The sequence below is a fragment of the Meleagris gallopavo genome, chromosome 10 (assembly GCF_905368555.1).
Source record: "Meleagris gallopavo chromosome 10, MGAL_WU_HG_1.1, whole genome shotgun sequence".
Taxonomy (NCBI): domain Eukaryota; kingdom Metazoa; phylum Chordata; class Aves; order Galliformes; family Phasianidae; genus Meleagris; species Meleagris gallopavo.
The window spans coordinates 3,960,700-3,982,531 of NC_139413.1; the positions used below are offsets into that span (position 1 = coordinate 3,960,700).

Here is a 21,832-nt window from a genome sequence, read left to right on the forward strand (position 1 = left end):
ACTTAATTTCCATTCTATTTGTTTTATACATCTCTAATCCCTTCTTGCTTTTATTTGGAAAATGAATAATCGGTCTTTAAAATATATCTTTGGTAAATCCTCCTCTTGTCTGCCTGCAATCAGTTTTCACTTCTGGAGTTCAGTTTTGTTCCGGTTTTGCTGCGGAGATGAGAAGATCAGAGAAGAACGGTGCATTAGTGTGAAAGCAGTGGCAGATTTATGTAATCCCATTTTATTGTGCTTTGTTTATCCTTCATACATCCCAGCACAATTTTCATTGTCCTCTGCCTGTGCGGGAAGCACCTTTTCATAGCATGCTTTCAGCTGATGGATGGATTTCGGAGTGTCCCAAGTCACCACCTTGCCCTTTATATTACCACACAGGTGGACATGCAGTGGGTTCCATCTGCTTTCCCACCACGGGAGTGGCCCAGAGCTTTTTCAGAGGTGCTGATAAATGGGTTCATAAGCAAACTTGTACCTCTTTGTTAACGTTTCTTTGTTCTGCAGGTGGTAGGAAGTAAGCTTCATCAGCATCACGTTTGCTTCTAATCCTTGGAGCACCCTGCTAGTTGTGTGTGCCGGTTTTATGATCTGGCACTCTTCCCCCACCTGTCAGAGCCTTGCAGCATCCGTGGCACCTGAGAGAATTTTCACTTGGTTCCTGCTTGCGAGCAACTTTAAGAAATGAGATGCTTCATAACGAGCAGCAGTTGGGAGGCAGTTCTGCTGCCGTCCAGAGCCATCAGAGTGTTATCTTTGTAACTCATCCAATCCTTCCCCTCCGAGAGGACAAGTCTCGCTGCTCTGGAAATGAAGTTGCCCACCTGCTGTTATTAATAATGCATTAGTGCTCCTCATCGAGAATCATGAATGTTCAAGACACATCGCAGGCTTCCAAAAGACAACGTGTTTGCCTCCAGAAATGCACAGCGTAGGTAGCGGTGCTCACAGCACGGTGTGCAGGGCATTCCTTAGCATCACCCATTTCACTCTGGCTTCTGTGCTTTCGAAAGTTCTGCTAATAACGTTGCATTTTATCGATTGATAATTCCTATTACAGTTATCTTTATTTTCTGTTGGTTCCTGGGTGAATTAACCTTTGACTTCTGTAACGACAAAGAGATCCATTATTTATTATGCGTGGTCTGCTCTCACTGGTTCTCCACTTCAGAGCTTTTCTTCTGTCTCCCTTTTCCATCCCTCTTCCCCCAAACCCATGATTTGTACTGAGCTTTGTCCTGTTAGATGGCAACCATCATATCTCTTTCTTCAGGCATCATTGTGTTGAGGTATAAGAACCAAGCAGCAGTATTTGGTGTTGAAATAAGCGTTTAAGGCGAATATCTAGTCAGTAGGATAGGAAGTAAGGTGTTATTGCGTTGTTTTTTAACAGTATGAGCTTTATTAATGTCGGCAGAAAGAAAAGAAAAATAAACTTTTTCTTAAGCTAGGCTGTATTTGTTACAGATTTGTTTTTCATCTCTGCATACCTTTCAGGGCTGTAGTCAGCATTTAAAAGGATTTCCTTTGGCAAATGGAAGCCGAAAAGCTCTGCTCAGATCTGGCATGTGAATTACTCGTGCTGCTCCCAGGTTGTCCATCTGTAAGCACTGCCAGCAAGGTGCAGAGAACAGGTATTCCAAATGATGGGGCTCTCCAGTAGGCATGCTCTTTGTTTGATGAGTTTTTATTATTAAGTATGTTCTTACCCTTTTTTTTTTTTTTTTTTTGTGCTCTGGATAGCCTCATTCAACCAGAGATAAGGAATAATCTCTTCAGGAATAGATGATGTTCAATTAAGCCCAGAACATGTTTCACTAATGTAAAAGCAATGCCAATTTAAAGTTGTGCGTGCACACAGAAATGAATCTTCACCGTCCCTCTCCGAGTGGGATTTGGAGTGATTCAATACCAATACTTTTTCACCCCCGCTGAATGGGGTCAGCTTTGTCTTATTTGTCCTTAAGGGGAGAAAACCATTTTATTTCGTGTTTGCAATCCGAGTAGCCTAAGAGGTACTGGAATGAAGCCAGAGTCCACCAGATCTGAATCCCTGTAGCTGGATTTGTTACCTTTTGTGCTGAGAGGTCAGAATATATGAAAGTGCCTTTGAAAGTGCTTTACATCTTCTACTTGAATTCCAGCAATGGCCCCAAGAGAAGCACAAGAGCATCTATTGATTACAGGGTTTTTTCAAAGGCACTTTTCAATTCCAGGACCAAGAAAAGTGCAGGAATATGGGTAGGGTTTGAGCAGCATACTCAGCTGATAACACTTTCTCCTTTCTGACAGTGCCTTCTCTCCCAGCACATTAGGTTGGTTTTTGTCGTGGGATTTTTTTTTAGGGTTTTTTGGGGTTGTTTGGTGGGGGTTTTTTTTTGTTTGTTTGTTTGTTTTTGGTTTTTGGTTTCTTTTTTGTAGGGGTATCTTGGTATCTTTTCTTTTACACTTCATTTTCTGTTTCAGTAGAAATAACAGCTTTCATCCCTCAGGAGCCTGCTGGCTGGCAAGCCTCAGCAACTGAAGGGCAGGCTTAGATGTAGCACTATGTCTAGATGCAAAAAACACACTCCTTGTCCCTTGTGGCATCATGCCATAGGCCACGTGGCATCCATATTTCTCTGAGCTGCCTGTGGGCTGTGGTGTGAGTGAGCAGGTTGTTCCCTACACAGTATTTAGGAGAGGACGATCTGTGTGTGTTTGGTATCCAGCCAGCTTTAGGTATGGATAAGATTTTAGTAATATATCACCCTCCAAGAGCAATGAAGCAGTGGTAAGGAGTGCAAGGAGATGGAGAACTCTTGCAACTTGTACGTCAGCCTCTATGGAGGGCACAGTTGTATGGTTTTGGGAAGGATTAGGTTATAGGTGTGGAAGAAGGGCAAACTATGAAAGGATCACATGTAACAGAATGAGGAAAGGCAGTGGGGGTTGAGGAAGGAATGTGCATGTTTAAAAGGAGAAGGATAGATTTTATTTATTTATTTATTTATTTAAGAAATACTGAAAGCTTGGGGAGATAATGGCAAAAACAATTGGAAAATTGATTTGGAGCTGCTTGTAGATGAACCTGGACAAATGCTGGCTTTGCCATTTGGAACAACTTCGTCCTCCAGCAGCTCTGATGAGAACAGGCTGGTAGCCCTCTCCTTTGGATACCATCAATAAACCTCATTTTCTTCCTGAAGAGGTGAAAGAGATACAAGATTTTTCAGACTAAAAGATTGCAGATAATGTTTTCTTGTGTTTTGTTGGCCTAATTTGTACTAGTCTGTAAAATGAACAAGTTGGATGCTTCCATCTGGTCGAGTCACCTGCAGCCAATAAAACACTCTTGCTTTGTCGGTGTTTTCTGCGTAGGGAGGAACAGAAGACCTTGTCTGTCTCCAGTTTGCTGAGCTCTGTATTACAGCAGGCAGCTGTGGGCAACATCTGTCACCCACCCCAAATGCAGCTGAAGGGTTTGCCTTACAAGTCGTGTTCAAAAGTGGCTGTGCTCGATTTCTAGCTCAGAGAAACATCGAGGATGGGGTGAAGGGCTACTCCCAGCTGGCTGTTGCTGTCACTAGACCTTTACAAGGCTGGAGATCTGCTAGGTCAATCCACCCAAAGAAAATTCATTTTGAGCAAATTCTATCAACTGGCCTTATAAGGTTCTTAACAAACATGGTTTCACTTGCATGCATTTGGTATATCTCCTGACAGCAGCACACTGTGCAGCTGTTCTGTGAAGGAGCAGGATAGATTCAGCCAGAAAAATGCTGCTTAATCCTATGGACCTTAATACTTGCTTTGATCGTGCCAAAGAATGTATATGCATGCATGCTTGCAGCCCCTGGAAATATTTTGATAGGATATGTCTTTGCATGTTGCATAAAGTAATTCAGAGAGATACAGGAGCCTTTTGATCTTTTGTATAGTAGTTGTAATTCATGGAAACGCACCTGCAGCATGAGGAGTGCTAATTATTGCAATTTGAAGCTGTCACATACTGGAACTGTCATTAACAACGTAGTCCTGCTTTTCTTCCTGCCCAGAGGAATCCCAATACAACATGTTCCCCACAGTCAGCAGAAATCACTGCCGAATTCGGACTCGGTGAGGGTGCACTGATTGATTTATCACTGGCATCTCACTTGTATGACTTCTCATTTCAGGGCTTCTTCAGCAAACGTCTGAAAGGGTCCATCAAGAGGACAAAGAGTCAGTCAAAGCTGGACAGGAACACAAGTTTCCGCCTCCCATCGCTCCGTAACGCTGATGACAGGTAAGGGTCAGTGCATCTCCCATAGAACCTTGCCTTATCCAGAGGCACTTTGTGAAATCTGCGTGCAGCGTGCGTTTCAACTTGTAAAGGGAGAGAAAGGAAGGGTTGTGGGTTTTTTGTTAAGCTGGCAGATGGATGGTTTTGGAGCTGAATGGTATGTCAGAGGTTGTTTTCTAATTTACTATACGTTGTATGTATGATTCTATGATGCACCATCGACATAGGGCTGAAATCTTTTACTGCAGTTAACAGCTGACAAAAAAAAAAGTCCAGTTTAAGCATCTAGACTCAAATACTTCAACTGCACCTGTCCCAAATAAAGTGCAGACTTGAAATTTCATGATACAGTACCATTGGATTGATTGGCTCTTACAGAACCTTGCCTCGATGCATGCAGCTGATCTGCAGATCAGTGCAGTGGCCAACGTGAGGATTGTGCTGGTGCAAGCAGATCAGTTTGGCTAGCACAGGCAGAGCCCAGGGATGTGCGGTGCAGTTCAGGTACATTAAAAGTCCTTGCTAATGACAGGAGATGCTCTAGCTGCTGCAGTGCGGAGTCCTGCAAGGAACAGATGGTCCGTTATGCAGAAAACTGGAAAACTTGGTAACTCCTGTCCATCTTGGTACATTCTGCTTGTTTTGCTTCTGTCTGCTGGTTCAGGCTTGAGTGGATTGTATGTGAGGCAAGCAAATGCTCATCTTACACGTTTTTTTCCTAACGACTTATAAAGTGTCTTGATTGTCTTCATTAAACGTTGCTGTGTGTTATATTCCACAGCAGCCCAGCAGGAGAACTAGAATGAGTGCAAAATAAGTTGCCCTGCACTTAGGGCTGTGACAGGCTTCTCCGATTTTACACCGTTTAGTGCATTTTCCCTCCTTCTGTAGCTGAGCTGAATTCATTAGTTGCATCTGTCATGCTGTGCTGCTTCAGTCGATGGCTCTATCTTCCCCAGCTGAAAGGCAGCACCACAAAATCGTGGAGATAGCAAGGCTTTGGGTGTTAGGGGTCTTGTTAACTCCATGAGTTACAGAACAGGCTGTTGTTGCTTCTCAGTCATGGCGACATCCACCTCTTCTGTTTGAAGTCCAGTTTGTGGTGGGTGGTTTTTTGGTTTGTTGTATAACTGCCTATTTTAAGGGAGTTGCAGCTTTGCTATAAAAAGCAACTTAGTGAACAAAAGCACATGAAATAATGCCACCCTGTGATAAAGTACCTGTTATTTTTACTGTTGTTGGCTTGATGTTTTGTAATGCAGAAATGTCCCTCGCTTGGTTCTCACACTAAACATGGACTGATGACGCTTTCTGTTGTACTGTAAGGGAAATGCTATCACTTTGGATAAGCCTATAAATTTAGCTATAATTAATGCTTACAACTTGAAAAAATAAACACAACAAACCTTCTCTTTCAAACCAGTTCACTCATTCCTCCTTGCTGTTGTGTGGACGTGAGTTGTGTCACCTAGACCCCAACAACACATGGATTTTCTCTGGCTGTTTCAATAGAATAACATCACAGAATGACAGGTTGGAAGGGACCTCTGGAGATCATGCCCTGCATGGTGATGGCGTTAGGCATAGCTGGTCACGTCTATGCTCTCAAGTCTCTCTAGGTATGGATTTAACAAGGAGGAGCCAAGAGAACTGACAAGTTCCAGTGGCAGAGTCCATGCATAATTTTGGGTGACAGAAAATTGGAATTGGAAAACCTCAGGATGTAGGGCAGGGACAAGGTAGGGGTTGCACTTCCCATCCTGCCGTGGTTGTGCTTTGGCCTCCTACACTGAGCAGCATCTCAGCGCTGGAGATGGAAGTCCATCTGTGTTCTGGATGTTCTGTGCCTCGATGCCATCGCTTGCTACTAATGGAAGTAAGCATTTTTGATGAGTCCACTCAGTCCTCCTCCTTTCAGAGGTACATGGGCTCAAGTGAAGGGAGGGCAGAGCTTAGAGGCAAGGGGGAGTCATCTGAGAGTTGCCAAGCTACATAGAAAGCAAGCTGGGATGAAGTTTTTTTGCAGATGAGCTTTGCACAAATGACAGAGGCTGTTCCAGAGCATGTTTATGTTTGTGGTGATCCAGGTGAGGTACATGAACTGCTGATAAGTTGTTCTTGGATGGAAAATGCCGCAGCAACCTTGTGGCTTCCTGTGGTTGGAAAGATTGAGAGCCTTATGGAGTTCTCTTTGCATTTGTGGTCTAATCAGTGCACAAATGGAACATAGCAACTTTGGAAGAACGTGGCTGGTGCTTTTCTAATGTTATTTCTAATTTTGCAAGTAAAATCTTCACAAATAAAGGAAAATCATTTCCAAGTGAAACTTGGCAACAGTTTCTCCATTCCCTCATATACCTTTCACTGTGTTACCTACAGGTGCCTGAAAAATGCAATTGGTGAACAGCAGGAAAAACGACTCAAAAACCCCCTAAGATGAGGAACAGATTAGTATACTGGGAGGAGATGAGCTGGAGGGAAGAAGGAAGCTAAAAAAAATTGATTAACCTTTAGAATTATGCTCTTATTTGGGATCTTTCCAAAGGAACAATTCAGCTACACCTGTGTGCGCATGAAAGAAGGTAGCACACAGCAGCTGGCTCTGAACTCACAAGAGGGAATTGCCGTTTTCCCACCTCCTGCTCTGCTTGCTTTCTGAGGCTTGATCTGTTGCTCTGCAAATGTCCCATAGCTGCCCCAGTGAGTCAGCCCTTTCCCACTTGGAGCCGGCAGTGCTGGGTGATGTCATGGTGCCGTGCTGGCTTTCAGGGCCAGATGGACTGATAGCATCTACCTTTTCTTGCTGTGACAAATACAGAGCCCTGGCTTCAAAGAAAGTATTATGTAGCGTTATAAATTAAAACGCTGAAAGGTTGGGAGCAGAGGCTGCTGGCACGTTGCTTTTCTCATTCTTTTGAGGTGTTTGGGTCCTGCTAAGAAGCAGGAGATGCTTATAGATGAGTACCTGCAGAAAGCCGAAATAAGGAAGATCACGGTGCACATGAAGGCTTGGGATAGTTTAACACTGCACACCGCTCCAGATGGTGACAGAGGATGGACGCTGTCTGTTCAGAGTCAGTTTAAAACAGAAGGGACTCAGGAATGCTGTAAGGGAGTGCTGGAGATAACTTGCAGATATTTTCGTAATCAGATTTGGCGTTCCAGCAGAAAGCAGTTGGCCAATCTACTTTGTTTTTCTGGCTTTTAAACTTCAACTGGCTTAGTGGGTGGGGGGGGGAAGAGAAAACTGGTGTCCCTGCAGAATCAAGCCCGCTGTGGCCGGTAGCTGAGTGTTGTGCATGAATCCACAGCCTCTGTAACACACTGCACTTCTATTACTCCACGATCTGCCTGTTGAAAACTCGTGTTTAGCCTTCACAAGGCACTAACATAAGGACTCTGCTCGGTGTGGCATTGCCAGATTAGCACGAGGCTCTCAGACATGCGGTGGCACAGCATTTCGGTGGGCTGTCGGCAGCTGTTGCCACAAGTCTCTCTGGCACCACAAATCACCCTTCACTGCCTTTCTAGCCTGATTCCCACCACGTTCTTTGGGCTCTCCAACCCATGCATTTCTCTCTCAGGTTGTTTCTGTCGGTAATACATAGAACAGCATGAGGAGAAGTAAAATTGTAAGGAGGGACCACGAGTGTCTTCAGCTGGGGCAACTGGAGAATGTGTCCAGAAGGTCCCCCATGTCTCACCTCCATCTGATGCCCAGAGAGGGAGCAGAGATTGCTGAGACCGGCTGCATGTGGTCTCAGCGACTGCGGCAAAGCTGTGCAGACAGCTGGGAGGGTTTTGCCCTGTTGGGATTTAGTGCCACGTGGGAACCCTCCTGATGCACTAAAAGTCATTTTATGGCATTATCTGATGGTGGTGGCCGAGCGCAGGTCCTGCTCTGCGCTCCCTGAGGATGGGCTCTGGTGGGCAGCAGGGCAGCAGGTAGCCATGGCTCTGGGCTTCATGGTGAAGCGGTACCGCTGCTCCAACGACGGCTTCTTCTACTTTCGGTGAGTTGTGCTCCTCCCTCCTCGCTTCTTCGCCTCCTATCCCTGCGTTCTCATATTTGGTTGTTGGAATTTAATCCCCCTTTCCAAAAAAAAAAAAAAAAAAAAGGTGGGTGATTTTTGTTCCGCTTGAGACTCGAGGATAAAATCTGTATTATGCAATGCATTATTAAGGCTCGACTCAGAGCTTGCATTCATTCAGCATATCTCTTTCTGTCTGCACGGGGAAAAGGGAGGAGCTGTTTGTTTCCAGAGAGACGTCTCCTGTTTGGAGTGAGACGTATTTCTTTCAGCCGGTTTTTTTGGTTCCTCGTGCAGCTGTTTGTTTCCAAGTGAAAACTGAGCAACATCCCAAGGGCAGCCCGTCTGCTGGAAGCCATCGCTCTGTCCTGCTGCAGGCTCCACCAACCCCTCGGTACAAGCACAACCCAGGCTCCTCCAGTATAAATTGCTGGCGTCTGGCTTAAAAACCAATGATAATGATGAAACTGGTTGGACTTGTAGAATTGTTGACCAAGTCGTAGGGTGTTTTGCTAATAGGTAGCTGGATAATGAAGCAGGGTGTGGTGTGCTAGCAGAATGAATGCCTGCATGGGGAGCCCACTGCTGCTACCCTGCCGTCCTGTTGCAGACCGTGATGCCAAGACTGGGGTGCGGTTCAGCAGAGCTGGGATCCCAAGAGCAACGCTGAGCAGAGCAGAGATCTGTGCTGTGGCTTTGCGAGGGGTTAAGTACTGAATTCAGCTTTGGGGCTTTGGGCTGAGCAAAAAACTGGCTTTAGAATTCTTTGCCTTCACACCAGTTTGTGTTGGTAAAGGAAACGTAGATTGTGGGACTCTATTCCTTGGTAGCTCCTTTCTCTATTTCTATCCATTTTTCTGGTTTTTAATTTCTATCTTCTGGATTATTGATGACCGCGCGTTTGTTTTCCAGGCAATACAGTGCTCTCCCTGGTAAGCTCGGTAATTGGAAGTCTTTTGTGCTTTTTTGTTTGGCTTTTAAATAGGTCAGAATCAGCAGGAGAGCTTCATAACCAGAGAGCAATTAGGGTTTAACCCTTTATCCTGCATGTCTTACAGACAGTGGAATGCAGTCTCTCAAAAGGCTGACACCAAAACCTGGAGGAGCTGAGCTCTCTGCTTACAAGCAAAGTGTTCCTGCAGCAGCAAAACTGAATTGGTGTGCAGGGAGAGAGCGTCAGCCAGGGCTGTGTGGTGCTGCTGTTGGAGGGACCCTTCGCTGCTGCTCGGTCAGTCAGTGCTTCAGGGCATTACCTGGGCTCTGGCTTGGGAGGAATTTGCTCAGCTCTTACAATTGCTGCTTCAAAATATTTGAAGTGAGGTGAGGAGCTCGGAGCAGTCCTTGAAAAGCATCTCTTCCACCTGCTTTTCCCATTGGAAAGGAGTTGTGGAAAATAGCTATGTGAGAAGCGTCAGTGCTGTCGGTAACCGTTTGCTCTGAACTCGTGCATCATCTTTGGTGATCCTTTGCTGTGTGCAATAGTGAACAGAAAAAGCAGCACGAGGAAGTTTGTCACCTGAGGTTAATTGTATTGTAAATCAGGATTTGGGTTGTTAATGGAGCTGTTTAGCAGAAACAGATTTGGACAAACAACCCTTCCCCCACCTTGTGCATGCGTGATCTTCCTGTTTACGGTAATCTGCTTCCCTGGGATTACCTCTCTTAGCAGAGACTCTGAGCAGCGCTTGAGTTACCAGCAGCTCCCTAACTAATATGGGAAAAGACCCTGTTAATCTTGCCCCTTTGCTGGGCACTGGGGAACAAGTCGGTGACTTTGACTTATTAACTCTGCCCCTGTCCAAAAGGGAAGCCTGCAAGCAGTTCTCCTTCACTCTTACTGATGGCTTCAGAACATCAGATGTGGCTTTTAAGAAGCAGAGAACTATTATGTCCCTGTAATTATTGCCTTTATTGATTGGGACGCTTCTGATTTAGGCACATATCAATGATTTGCATTGCAGATCCATCCATAGGTGAAATATATATTGTGGGGATTACAAGTGTGTATATTTGTGTTCCTAAATGCATATGGTTGCCTCTAACCAACAGCTTTCCAGCACTGCTGCGGTGTTTATGGAAGACAAAGTGCCAATTCTAAGCCACTTAATCAGTTTAATGAGCTATTTAAGTACGGTAGCTTCAAGGAGCTGCTCGAACAGCTCGGCATTCCTGCACCGCTGGCTCCTGAGCCAGCACAGCCAACCTTCTGCAGCTGGTCTGCAACAAAGCACGTGTTCAAAGCTAACAAGTTGAGCAGAATAGATGCTCCTGGAAGGTGTAACTCTCAAGGTGGGATGTGCAGGCACTTTGTACAGCTTGTCATGTAACTCCCTCAGCCCCCACCCTGGCCCCAAAGGCTGCTTGGAGGTGTTTTTGGAAGATGCCTCGCTCTGTCTGCTGTCCTTCGCTGGCCGGGTCTCTTTAAACTCATTGTAGGAAGGGAAGAGGAAGGACTTTGTCCTTTCTGGAAAAGTCACCTTCACCACAACAGCAGAGCAGGCTCCCCGAGCCTCCCCTAATCTCCTTACAGAGCTGTGCCATGGCAACACGTGCCAGGAGCCTCTTCGTGGCACCCCTGGGGCAGCGCGCAGTGAGGGCAGTGCTTACAGTGCCACGGCAGCTCTCTGCCCCAGCACATCCTCCTGGCACAGTGCTCCTCGGAAATCCGGGACCTGAGGCTCAAGAAACAGCTCCTCCTGGATTTTGGGCCTCCCTTCCTCTCCCACCAGGATTTGTTGTCTGAGATGTAGCCCAGGGAACCGGGCTCGAAACGGAGGACTCTGACATGTGGCACCGCTATGCTTTGGGGTTGCACTGCTAAGTGGCTGTACAGTTGTTTCATGTAGGTGGGCTTGTCTTCCTCCAAATGCAGCCTCTACTGAGGAGGGATTTGCAAAATTTCTCCTTTATTTGGTGCTCTTCTTGTCTTTTTTTTCCCTCTCCCCTCCTCTTCGTGACCACTGCACGCTTTCCTTGTGTCCAAGGAGCTGAGGCTGGTGGTAGCTGCAGGCTCTCAGCCCTCCATCATGCACCAAAGTACTCGGCTAGGGCTGGAATTGCTGAGAGTTTGGGGTAGGGATAAAAGCCAAGTGACATCAGCAGCGCTTTCTTGAGAGGAGAAATTAGAGAGGATTTTGCAGAGATGGTATTAAAGTGGTGTATTGTGGTGTGTTTATTTTAGACTTGCCCTACCTTAACTGCAGCGAGTGTTCAATTATACATGGCTGAGGTTTTGGGTTTGCGTTGGTACAGCTGCTGCTGGAACCTGTTATAACAAAGCATGCACAGTGCAGCCAAAGCATTTGTACCAGTGCTGCTGTTTTGCATTTGAAATCAGTGTCTTTGTAATGTCCCACTGATGAAAGCTCTTTGCTGCCTGCATTTGGGTCATTCAATATATCAAATGGGAACAAAGTTCTCCTTCCGTGCTCGATACATCTTATTGTACGTGAATCTGCTAGAATACCTTCAGCTCTTCATTTTGCACAAAAGAGCATTCAGCTGAACTCTGCTTGTTGCTTTTTGTGACCCCTTCATGATACTCATGTTCTTGTTAAACTGCCATAGGCTGCTCAGAGAGTGGTGGGGTCAGCATCCGTGGAGGTGTTACAGAACCACGGGGATGTGGCATGAGGGAGATGGGGATGGGTTGGGGTTGGACTTGGGGATCTGAGAGGTTTTCTCCAGCCTTTATGATTCTATGATTCTGCGCCTTCAGAGATGAGCAGATGTAGGTACCAACGTGAGCTTGAAAGTCTTACAAAATGAGATCTGCCAGGTACACAGCTCCTCTTCTGCTAAGCTGGGACAGGTGCTCTCCCTCATTGCTTTGACTGAGTTCCAGCTGGAGGAAAAACATGTATGCGCACCATGTTTAAAAGTAGAAATGCTGGTTGTGCCTAAAGCATGCTGTGACTTCATTGCAGAAGGTTATGACTCTACTGTCACCTCTAAAATCAGCATCTTTCAGAGGGGTTTGACACTGGTCAGTGGTTGCAATGGGCAGGTGGGTGGGAATAGACTTGTGTCCGGGATGCTTCCTTAGGAGTCAGGGCTTACTGGACTAACGTTACTTGTCGTCAGGCTTACAGGCTAACTGTGGTAGTTGCTGTGAATAAACAACTGGCAGTTTTCTCTGAGATCTTGCCAAGTCTGCTGGTAATTGTGAGAAAACGGCTGTTTCCTCTCCCCTTGCTCTGCAGATCACGTGGGCTGCCCAAGCTGAAGGAGTCCCGCTCCCATGAGTCCCTGCTGAGCCCCGGCAGCGCAGTGGAGGCCCTGGACCTTGGGGCAGAAGAAAAGGTCTTTGTAAAGCCACTTCACAGCAGTATCCTTGGACAGGACTTCTGCTTTGAGGTAAAGAGCGTTCTCCGAATAGAAGCGGCGCAGTCGGTCTGAAGCCTGGCGGGGCACCGTTCTCTTTGTAATAGGAGAAGGGGTCTGCAGCCAGACCTTGCTGGGGGTTTGGGTGGGGGCCGTCGGAGTCCTTGGGGCTGAGCCATCGGTGCAGGGAAATCTACAGCTGCTGCGTCTTCAAAGTGGAAAGCTCTCATTATCTTAGAAAGTATCTAAGTATTTGTAGTTTGGATGCGAACGTATGGTTGAAAGGCACTATTGCTCCTAAGCTGTGTGTTCGTTTTCCCCAGATTTACCTAGAGTTAAACGTACAAATTGTGCTCTGAGAAATGTGATTTCCAGTCTGAACCTGCTTCTGTTAGCCCAGCCTGTTCCCTGGCTGCTGCAGGAGGGGTTCCAGTGACGGTGGGCATGTTGCTGCACCGCGCAGCGGGAGCCTCTTGCTGCTGGTGTGAGCGCAGTGCTTACCTTACAGCATATCCGTGTGTGCTGTTTGGCTCTATCTAAACCAGCCGTAATCTGGCTGCAGGGGTGATGGGCAGCTGGTCCAGTCTGTCTGCTGCGGGGTTGCTCAGATGTGTACCTTCTGGGGCAGAGATCTGTCTGCAACCTGGGAAACTGCACTGCAGAAAACCAGCATATCAGGCTCTTCTCCTTCGGGGTGGATCCAGGAGCTGCTCCTGTTTGCTTCAGCCTCGCATTCCTTCGGTTGGAAGCATTTTCCAGCTTGCTTAGGTTTGAGGTGTGCAGTGAAAATACTGGCAGCATCAGAGCTCTGAGGCTGTTGCCTCGAACTGCTTTTTAATTGTGTGCACAGATGAATGGAAAGGGTAAACTAGGCTTTTCAGGCCAGGTACATGTGAAAGAAGCAGGCTCACACCTGCATGAAGCAGGATTGTGGATGGCATTGGATGCAGGGGCTGGTTCAGAGCACAGCTCCTTTGGTTTGTGTTTCATTGTCAGAAACATGTTGTGTTTCCTGAAGACACCATTTGCACTGTGTTCTAACTTGTATTAATACAATGTTCTGCCTGCCTTCAGCCTGTTAGTAACCAAATCATCTGCCTCTGAGACCTAGCAGGGGAAACTGCAAGTGTTTAAGAGCTATGGATCAATTAACAAGTGTTAAAAAAAAATTAACTGCTTGATTAAAGCCTTGTTTAAAAGCCTTTAAGAGGAGCCTTTGGTGCTCCTCGTACGTTACTTTAATTTGAACTGACATTTTTTTTTCTCTCTGCATTTTTTTGGGCCTTTTAACTTCTTTGCCTTACAGGCTCCTGTATTGTTTTCCTGCCTTTTTCATGTTTACTTAGTTGCTCAAACATTGCTTCTTGCAGCCCCTTACACGTCTCCTAGGCTTGCCTGAACTCAGCCTGTCATTTCCATGTTCCAGGTAACCTACTCCAGCGGCAGTAAATGCTTCAGCTGTTCTTCTGCTGCAGAGAGGGATAAGTGGATGGAAAACCTTCGCAGAACAGTGCAGCCAAATAAGGTAATAGAAACTACAGAAATTAGATTTCTGGGGCAACACAGGTGATATGATTGGGTTTTAGTCCGGTGTAACAGGGCTTCCCACAGACACCTGCTCAATTAATTTAGTCCGGGGAGAAGTCCACTCGGAAGTGTATCAAAAGCTGCTGTGCTCTTTTCCATTGAGTGGAGTAGGTTAAAGCTTTGATTAATAAATCATGTCACGTTGCTTCCTCATCTCCCCATGACTGATTAGCATGCTTCAAACTGGATTTCTGGTGCCGTGTGCCTCGGAAGGAAGGAATGCGGAGCTTCAAGGTTTAATGTGGAGGCACATCTGGGCAAATTCTGATTCTGTCCCTACCTCTGATGCAAAGGGCAGCTTTTGCTGCTTCTCTGTAAGACAATAGATAACAGTTTGATATTTTAGAGATTTCGAATCAAAACTGGGTTCTTTCTTCTGTGCAGGACAACTGCCGCCGAGCTGAAAATGTGCTCCGTCTCTGGATCATTGAGGCAAAGGACCTGGCTCCCAAGAAGAAATACTTCTGTGAGCTGTGCCTCGACGACACTCTCTTTGCCCGCACCACCAGCAAAACGAAAGCAGATAACATTTTCTGGGGAGAGCACTTTGAGTTCTACGGTCTCCCAGCTCTTCACAGCATCACGGTTCACATCTACAAGGATGTGGAGAAGAAAAAGAAAAAGGACAAAAACAATTACGTCGGCTTGGTCAACATTCCCATGGCCACTGTAACGGGTCGCCAGTTTGTGGAAAAATGGTACCCAGTCAGCACACCTACCCCCAACAAAGGGAAATCAGGAGGACCTTCCATTCGCATCAAGTCGCGTTATCAGACCATCACCATCTTACCCATGGAGCAATACAAGGAGTTTGCAGAGTTTGTTACCAGCAACTACACGATGCTGTGCTCCGTGCTGGAGCCAGTCATCAGCGTAAGGAATAAGGAAGAGATGGCTTGTGCAATGGTGCACATTCTTCAGAGCACGGGGAGAGCTAAGGTAAGAGTGGGTGGCCCCTGTCAGAACGACTCCTTCCTCCTGATGATAGGTGATACCTTCTCAACTATTGGCCTGTAGAAAATAGGATTCCTGGACTGGTGTGACCACCAACAGCCACACAAGGTTCCTGATGGGCTAAGGCTGAGAAGAGGGCCTCAGAAGTGTTTCTACAGACTTGGTGATTACATGTACCAGGAAGGCATGCAAATAGGTACCACACCAACACAAATTAAGTGCCTGAGTTGATAGGAAGGTTAAAGATACTGTGTACAAAGTGTAAGTGGGAGGACTGAAAAATGAGTCTGCACTTAAGTATTCAGGAACCATTTCTGTGTTTCTAGAATTGTGATGCTAGATAAAGAGATAAGTAAGCAAGAGTTAAATAGACTGGAGAATAACTTCTCTAGATACATCTCCAATACAGCGAGCAGCAGCATGCCATTGTTGATTCAGTGCTAAGTCAGCTAATCAACGTGAACATTGATTTGGTCAGCAATTGAACAGCCATTTGGAGAATCCATACTCAGTTAATGGTGATCCCACCTGCCCCAAGAATGGTATTAGGACTTCCAGGTGCACACTGGTGGTTCTCTGTAATGCAGTAATTGATGTGAGCCCTGGTTTCTTTGAACAGATTGTGGGAGAATATCCTGCAGGTTTCCAGAAATTCTGAGAAGCATTAACAAGCATTGATTCATCCGGGTGCTGCCTGCCCAGTGGCTGTATGGGAGCAGTACCATACAGAGGAGTAGCCAGCTCCTTCCAGGAATGCCAGCTAGAGCAAGTTAAGCACCACTGAGCACAGGCTAGAGTTGGAGGTGTGGGAAAATGACCACAAACAGCAGTCAAGGGACAGCTTACATTAGCTGCTCTGAAAAGATCCCGTTGTAACCTCAAGAGTGTCCCGCTCTCTGCTGTTCCCCCATTGCTTGATGTAGATCTCAGGAAGGCTGGTGCTCTGTGGCACTGCGTGATTCCCTTGGTTGCTTATCAGCTGTTTGTCCGACCTAGAGAGGTTGGTAGCTGGGGCAGCTCCTGTAGAGCTGTGTTGAAATCCTCCTGGAAAGCAGGCTCTGGTTTATCTACCTCCAACAAGTAGATAAGTTACTGTTATACCATTGCTCTCCTAGTGCCTGTAGGTTTGGAGCTCTCTTTGCTGGAAGCATTGAGTTCCTTAGGCTGCCATAGTCTTAATCTGCAAAGAAGGTTTCCATGTCACAGCGTGGTGGTGCAGCTGATGTTTGCACCAGGTGAAAATGAAGAGTTTGCTTAAAAGTAGTAATAAGGGGTTGAAAAACAACAGCACTGCATGTGTTTTCCATATGTTCCTATTCTATCTCATTTGTTCTGGGTTTTTTTTGCATTCATATTGCCAGCACCACGTGTTGGATTGTGTCCTTAATGGGGTTATAAATCCTTCCTGTAGTGCTCTTCAAACTGCTGTCACTCAGCCCTAATTGATGTCACGTTATTGTGTTTTTTTGTTTGTTTGGTTTGGTTTTTTTTTTTTTCCTTGGTTGGTTTTCGGGTGGGAGGGTTGGAAGAGTTTTAAGAGAGAGTGGTGGTGAGGAGGAATGGCAGTTCCTCTCCTGGAGAACTTTGCAGGGGCTGACGTGGGCTGTAGTGAAACAGGAGTGTTTCTTGTGAAATGCTGCGTGTCCTTACTCAATTGTGACTGTAGAACTGGACCCTGTATCAAGAGAGAATTCACTGTATCAAGACTCACTGATTGTTCCTGTCTGTGCCTTTGAGACAAGTTAAGCCATACAGATACACAGCAGTCACATCAACTTTCTTCACAAATCCTGAATCACTTCTCTCTTCTGAATTAAATTGTTGTAAGCATACTTCTCAAAGCTGTGAGAGTTTGTGCAGCACTTCCATTTTGGATTTTTAAATCCAAGGTTGTATGCAATATTCAGTATTAAAATACAAATGTAATATCATGGTTGCTTTCAGCGGACTAAACCAGTTATAAACAAACTGATGAGGATTTCTGTTCAGGATCTAAACTGAAACACAAGCTTGGCTGTACAGGTTTTCTTTGTTTCTCCATTTATAAATTGTGATTTATAATATTTTTAAATATAATAAATACAAGAGGAGCTCTGGATGTACAGGTAGCATATGGACCCCTTATGCCAAGCTGGGCAGTTAATTTTCAGTAATTGTCTGTCTCCTCTGCTTTCCCTTCTTTCTTGGCTTCTGCAGTTAGCCTAGTGTGAGTCTGGTTAAACTAACCTGCTATCTTACCTTTTCCTTCAGGACTTCTTAACGGATCTGGTGATGTCTGAGGTAGATCGCTGTGGAGAACACGACGTCTTGATCTTCAGGGAGAACACACTTGCTACCAAAGCTATTGAGGAATACCTGAAGTTGGTAGGGCAGAAGTATCTCCACGACGCGTTAGGTAAGAACGTACCTCTGTGTCAGCTGTTTGCATTGCAAGGGCTTGATCCTGGTACCGAGGACCAGTCAAGTGTGGGCCATGTGCTGAGACACAGGAGGTGATTGACCCACGAGGTGCTGCTCTAGCGATGCAGTTGGAATGGACCTTCCACACCCAGCTTTTCTTCATAACGTTATCCCTTGTTCCCACGCTGCATTGCCCCACGTGTTTCTCAAGGCATGCGAAAAGCCTTCACCACGTGGGTTGGTGACATGAGAGTCACAGCTTGTGTTCTCAGTTCTGCAGTGTGACTGAAGCTCTGTGCACCTCGGTACATTTAGCAATGTGTGAGCATCTATCCAGGCAGCAGAATACATGCTCTCTGCTCTTGATGCCTTTCCTCTCTGCAGAGAAAGATGCTCATTGGTGCTTGTAGGAGTAGCAGCCAAAGAAGGGCTAACTTGATTTGATACAGCTGCGTCCCTCAGCGTGTTTACATCATGACACTGCTTTTCTGGGTAACCTTTTGTATCTCTGGTGTTGGAGGGGGGTAACAGCACAGTTACTTTGTGAGCAATGGTGATTGTTCCACCTCTTCTATGACTAGGTTTGAAAAAGGGTTTGTAACAGTGGGAATGGAGTACTTTGTGTGTCAGGAGTGAACCTGCTGTCAGGTGCAATCCAGTTAGGTGGAAATTCCAAGGAGAGGTATGAAGTATGCACTCCTTGTGTTGAAAAAGCTTCTGCAATGACTTCGGGACGGTGCCACTGCCTTGGGAATTATTGTGCACACAACTGATAACTCCATAAAGAGGGCTAGAAGGCATGTGCCCCTCTGTGGTTAGCAGTTACCACCTTCCCACCATCTCTGTTATCCAAGATTGCACCATCCCATTGTTGTTTCTTGGATGAAGAAAGCTTTGGAAACTGATACAAGAGGAACAAGCTGAGGGCAAAGCCAAGTTCCACGCCACATCCTTTCATAAAATAAAACACCAGCTTGCTTTCCCAGCAGTCTTGCTTGTTGTCAGCAATCTCAGATGCTGGCAAGTCATCAAGGCAATAGTTGGCTAAGTTAGTGCTCCACGTGTCAGTATAGCTGGCTCTGTGGTTGTGTGTGTTTTGGCTGTCCTGGTAGTCTTATTTCATGATGGAACCACTGAGCACACATCCCAGTCCTGAGCTCTCAGTGTGGACAGGCGAGCAGAGGACTGCTTTGTACTGTAAGATTGGAAGTCGTAGGCATGAGAGATGGAAAATCCCTGGAGGCCATCCAGCCTGTCTGTATCCCAGGGCAAGGTTGTTCACAGCAGTACTAATTCTTAGTCAAGTTTTCAGTGTGCCCAGTCGGTTTGCTCAGATGCCGCATTCTTTGAGATAATTAACAACACTGTGCTCAGTGTTAGCTCTGGTACATTCGTAAGAGCATTTCAGTAGGTGATAAAGGCAGGGCCTTGTGGACCACAAAGAGTAAATTTCAAATGTGGTTAAGCAAAAAAATAGACCCAGCAAACAAGAGATGAAACAGAGTTGGCTCGTACAGAAATGATGCCGAAAGGTTGGCGATTAAGTGATGTAGATGCCCTCAGCAGAAATGGTTTGGATCCCAACAAAAAAGCTTAAGATGTGCCACCTGCTTTGCTTGCAAGAACACTGCTGGCTTCAGGTGGGGGGGAAGCACTGAGGGTTTGTGTGAAAACAAAGCAAGAAGAAACAAAGGCCCCTTGCACAAACAAGCCTCTTGGTGTTAGCTCGGAGCCAGCAAGATCATCTGAGGGGATGAACTCAGAAGGCAATGAGTAATTAAAGGAATGAATGAAGGGGTTTGCCTTGTGATTGGCATGCTACCATAGACAGGAAAAGCAGTGAATAGCTCATTCCAGCTCATAAAGGGTACTTCACCTGTTTCTGTCTGTGTCCAGTTTCCATTGTGACACTGCAAGAGAGGGATTTTGAAGGATGAGGGCTATGAAAATGCTGTGAGATGCTGATGGAAGAGAATACTGGGAGCACTTACCTAGTCCTCTTACTGAAGTGCAAGGTGACTCTCTTCAAATTCAGAAAACAGCAAATTTAGAAAGAAGAAAAATAAATAACATTGTCAAATGTATTTCCTGAAGAAATTATGAAGACAAATAGCAAAGGTTCATTGCTGAGGCTGTGGATAATCATATGATTGATAATACAGTCGGAGTACAGAGTCAAATGCTGTTCTCCAGGCTATAAATGCAGTGTCTGCCGGGGTTACAGCAGAGCCATCCTGTTATTGTGCCTGTGTGTGGGGGCAGTGAGGGCACGGCAGGCTGAGGCATTAGAGCAGCAGTTGTCTGATCTGCTACAGCAAATGCTGGTCTGAAAGAGCTGGGAGGAGCCGTGTCCCTAACAGCTGGTGTCTGGAGACTATTGCAGACACGGAGAGGAGAAGAGGCAGTTGCCAAGGAAAGGCATAAACAGGATTTAAAGGTGTGTCATGGAGGCTTCTCGTGTGATTACCCTGGTTTGTCGTTCTCTTCCTTTTGTCCAGGGGAGTTTATCAAGGCTTTGTATGAGTCAGATGAAAACTGTGAAGTGGATCCCAGCAAATGTTCGTCCAGTGAATTAACAGACCATCAGAGCAACCTGAAAATGTGTTGTGAGCTGGCCTTCTGCAAGATTATCAATTCCTACTGGTGAGGCATCTCCCCTCCCCTTCTCCCCCGTTAGGTCATTTGTTCAGGAGGTGCCCATTCCTCCTCTACAGGTGAGGAAACAGTTGTACAGGGAAACAGCGTAGACCTTCCGGTAGATCTTCCAGTCCTGCCCTTGTTTGTTGTCACTGTCTTACTATGTGTGAGGGAGTACCACAGAACTCAGCCCCAGGTCAGGGTGCTGCAGTGCAATATACCATACCTACTGCAGCTTCTGCTGGCATGCTCTGCCAAGGGAACTGCAGCTGGGAGGGAATCCGGTGAGAACACTGCAGCTGATTTAGACTCGGGATAAAAAGCTGAAAGTTCAGATATTCAGGGAAAGCTCTCAGCCCCTTTAGATCGGTAAAAATGAGCAGGAGAACACAAGGATGGAGGAAATGTTGCCTGAGAGCTTTCTGTTAATCTCTGTTTCTGAGTGCCACTGCAAGAAGGGCCTTTCTGCTTTGAGGGGAGCACGTGTGGAGCACTGAGCGAGGTTAACAAGCAAGATAACAGTTGTAGTCATGGAGATGAGTTCAGTTTGGTTCAGTTTGTTTTCCATATTCTAACACCATGTTTGCTCCCAACTAGCAATGGATAGTCTTAGCTTGTAAGTCAGTGTGTCTGAAAAGGGCTTCGTCTAACAGATATTAAAACGGATGCTTTAAAGAGTACTTAAGTATCACCAGATTAAGTGAGCATCCAAGAATAGATGCCTAATGACATTTCCTAGCCTAGGGGAGACAAGAGACAATAAATAAAGCCGATTACAATTTCTCACAGATAATTGTTTCAGGTGATTGATCATCAGTTCAATTTGCTGTATCTCATTGCCCGTGCAATTTTACGTCCCGGTTTATTCCTTTTCAGCGTGTTCCCTCGTGAACTGAAGGAGGTGTTTGCATCTTGGAAGCAGCAGTGCCTGAGCAGGGGCAAGCAGGACATCAGTGAGCGGCTGATCAGTGCCTCCCTGTTCCTCCGCTTCCTGTGCCCCGCCATCATGTCTCCAAGCCTCTTCAGCCTCATGCAGGAGTATCCCGACGACCGGACATCGCGCACGCTCACACTTATTGCTAAAGTCATTCAGAATCTCGCCAATTTTGCTAAGTAGGTGGTGACAGTAAAACTGAAGTCTGTGCCCCTAGGGCTGCAAGCGACTGGAGGTTGCAGTGGAGTGAGGAGAGCAGGGCTTGGTAGTCGGGTGTCTGCACACAGCAGGTTGAAGTTAGCTTTAGAAATGGAAGAAAGTTCTCACTTAGATGTGAAGCCTGTTCCCCTCGGGACGCCTCTTCACATGCAGATTTGGGCTGTGTTGAATTGTAGAGGGACACCGTATAAATCCAAGAAGAGAGTTGTGCATTAGCACATAGTGTGTATTCTGTTTCAAAAGACTGTTCCCACCAAGGAACTTGACTTTCCCCCTCTCCTCCTCCAAAATTCCCAGCTGAATGGTAACAAGGGCATGTCTCTTGCAGGGAAGGGAGTGCAGAGAAGGAGAGGAGCAAACAGGTTGCTGTGGGAGGGAGAGATGGGCTGAGCCCCTTGTTTGTATCACAAGCAGTGAGTTATTGGTGTTTAAACATGGCCAAAAGCAGTGAATCTCTTAAATGGTGTCCCCCACTCTTTT

General features: G+C 46.1%; 1 protein-coding gene across 11 annotated transcripts in view; it reads left to right on the plus strand.

Annotated features, from left to right (window-relative positions):
• Positions 1-21,832, plus strand: part of RASAL2 (RAS protein activator like 2) — a 154,123-nt gene that overhangs the window by 114,463 nt on the left and 17,828 nt on the right. For all 11 annotated transcript variants that reach the window (XM_085232359.1, XM_085232360.1, XM_085232361.1 and 8 more), the window contains 7 exons: positions 4,161-4,270; positions 12,501-12,654; positions 14,048-14,146; positions 14,593-15,147; positions 17,413-17,557; positions 20,061-20,205; positions 21,076-21,312. In XM_085232359.1, the coding sequence (XP_085088485.1) occupies positions 4,161-4,270; positions 12,501-12,654; positions 14,048-14,146; positions 14,593-15,147; positions 17,413-17,557; positions 20,061-20,205; positions 21,076-21,312 (1,445 nt within the window). The remainder of the gene's footprint in view (positions 1-4,160; positions 4,271-12,500; positions 12,655-14,047; positions 14,147-14,592; positions 15,148-17,412; positions 17,558-20,060; positions 20,206-21,075; positions 21,313-21,832) is intronic.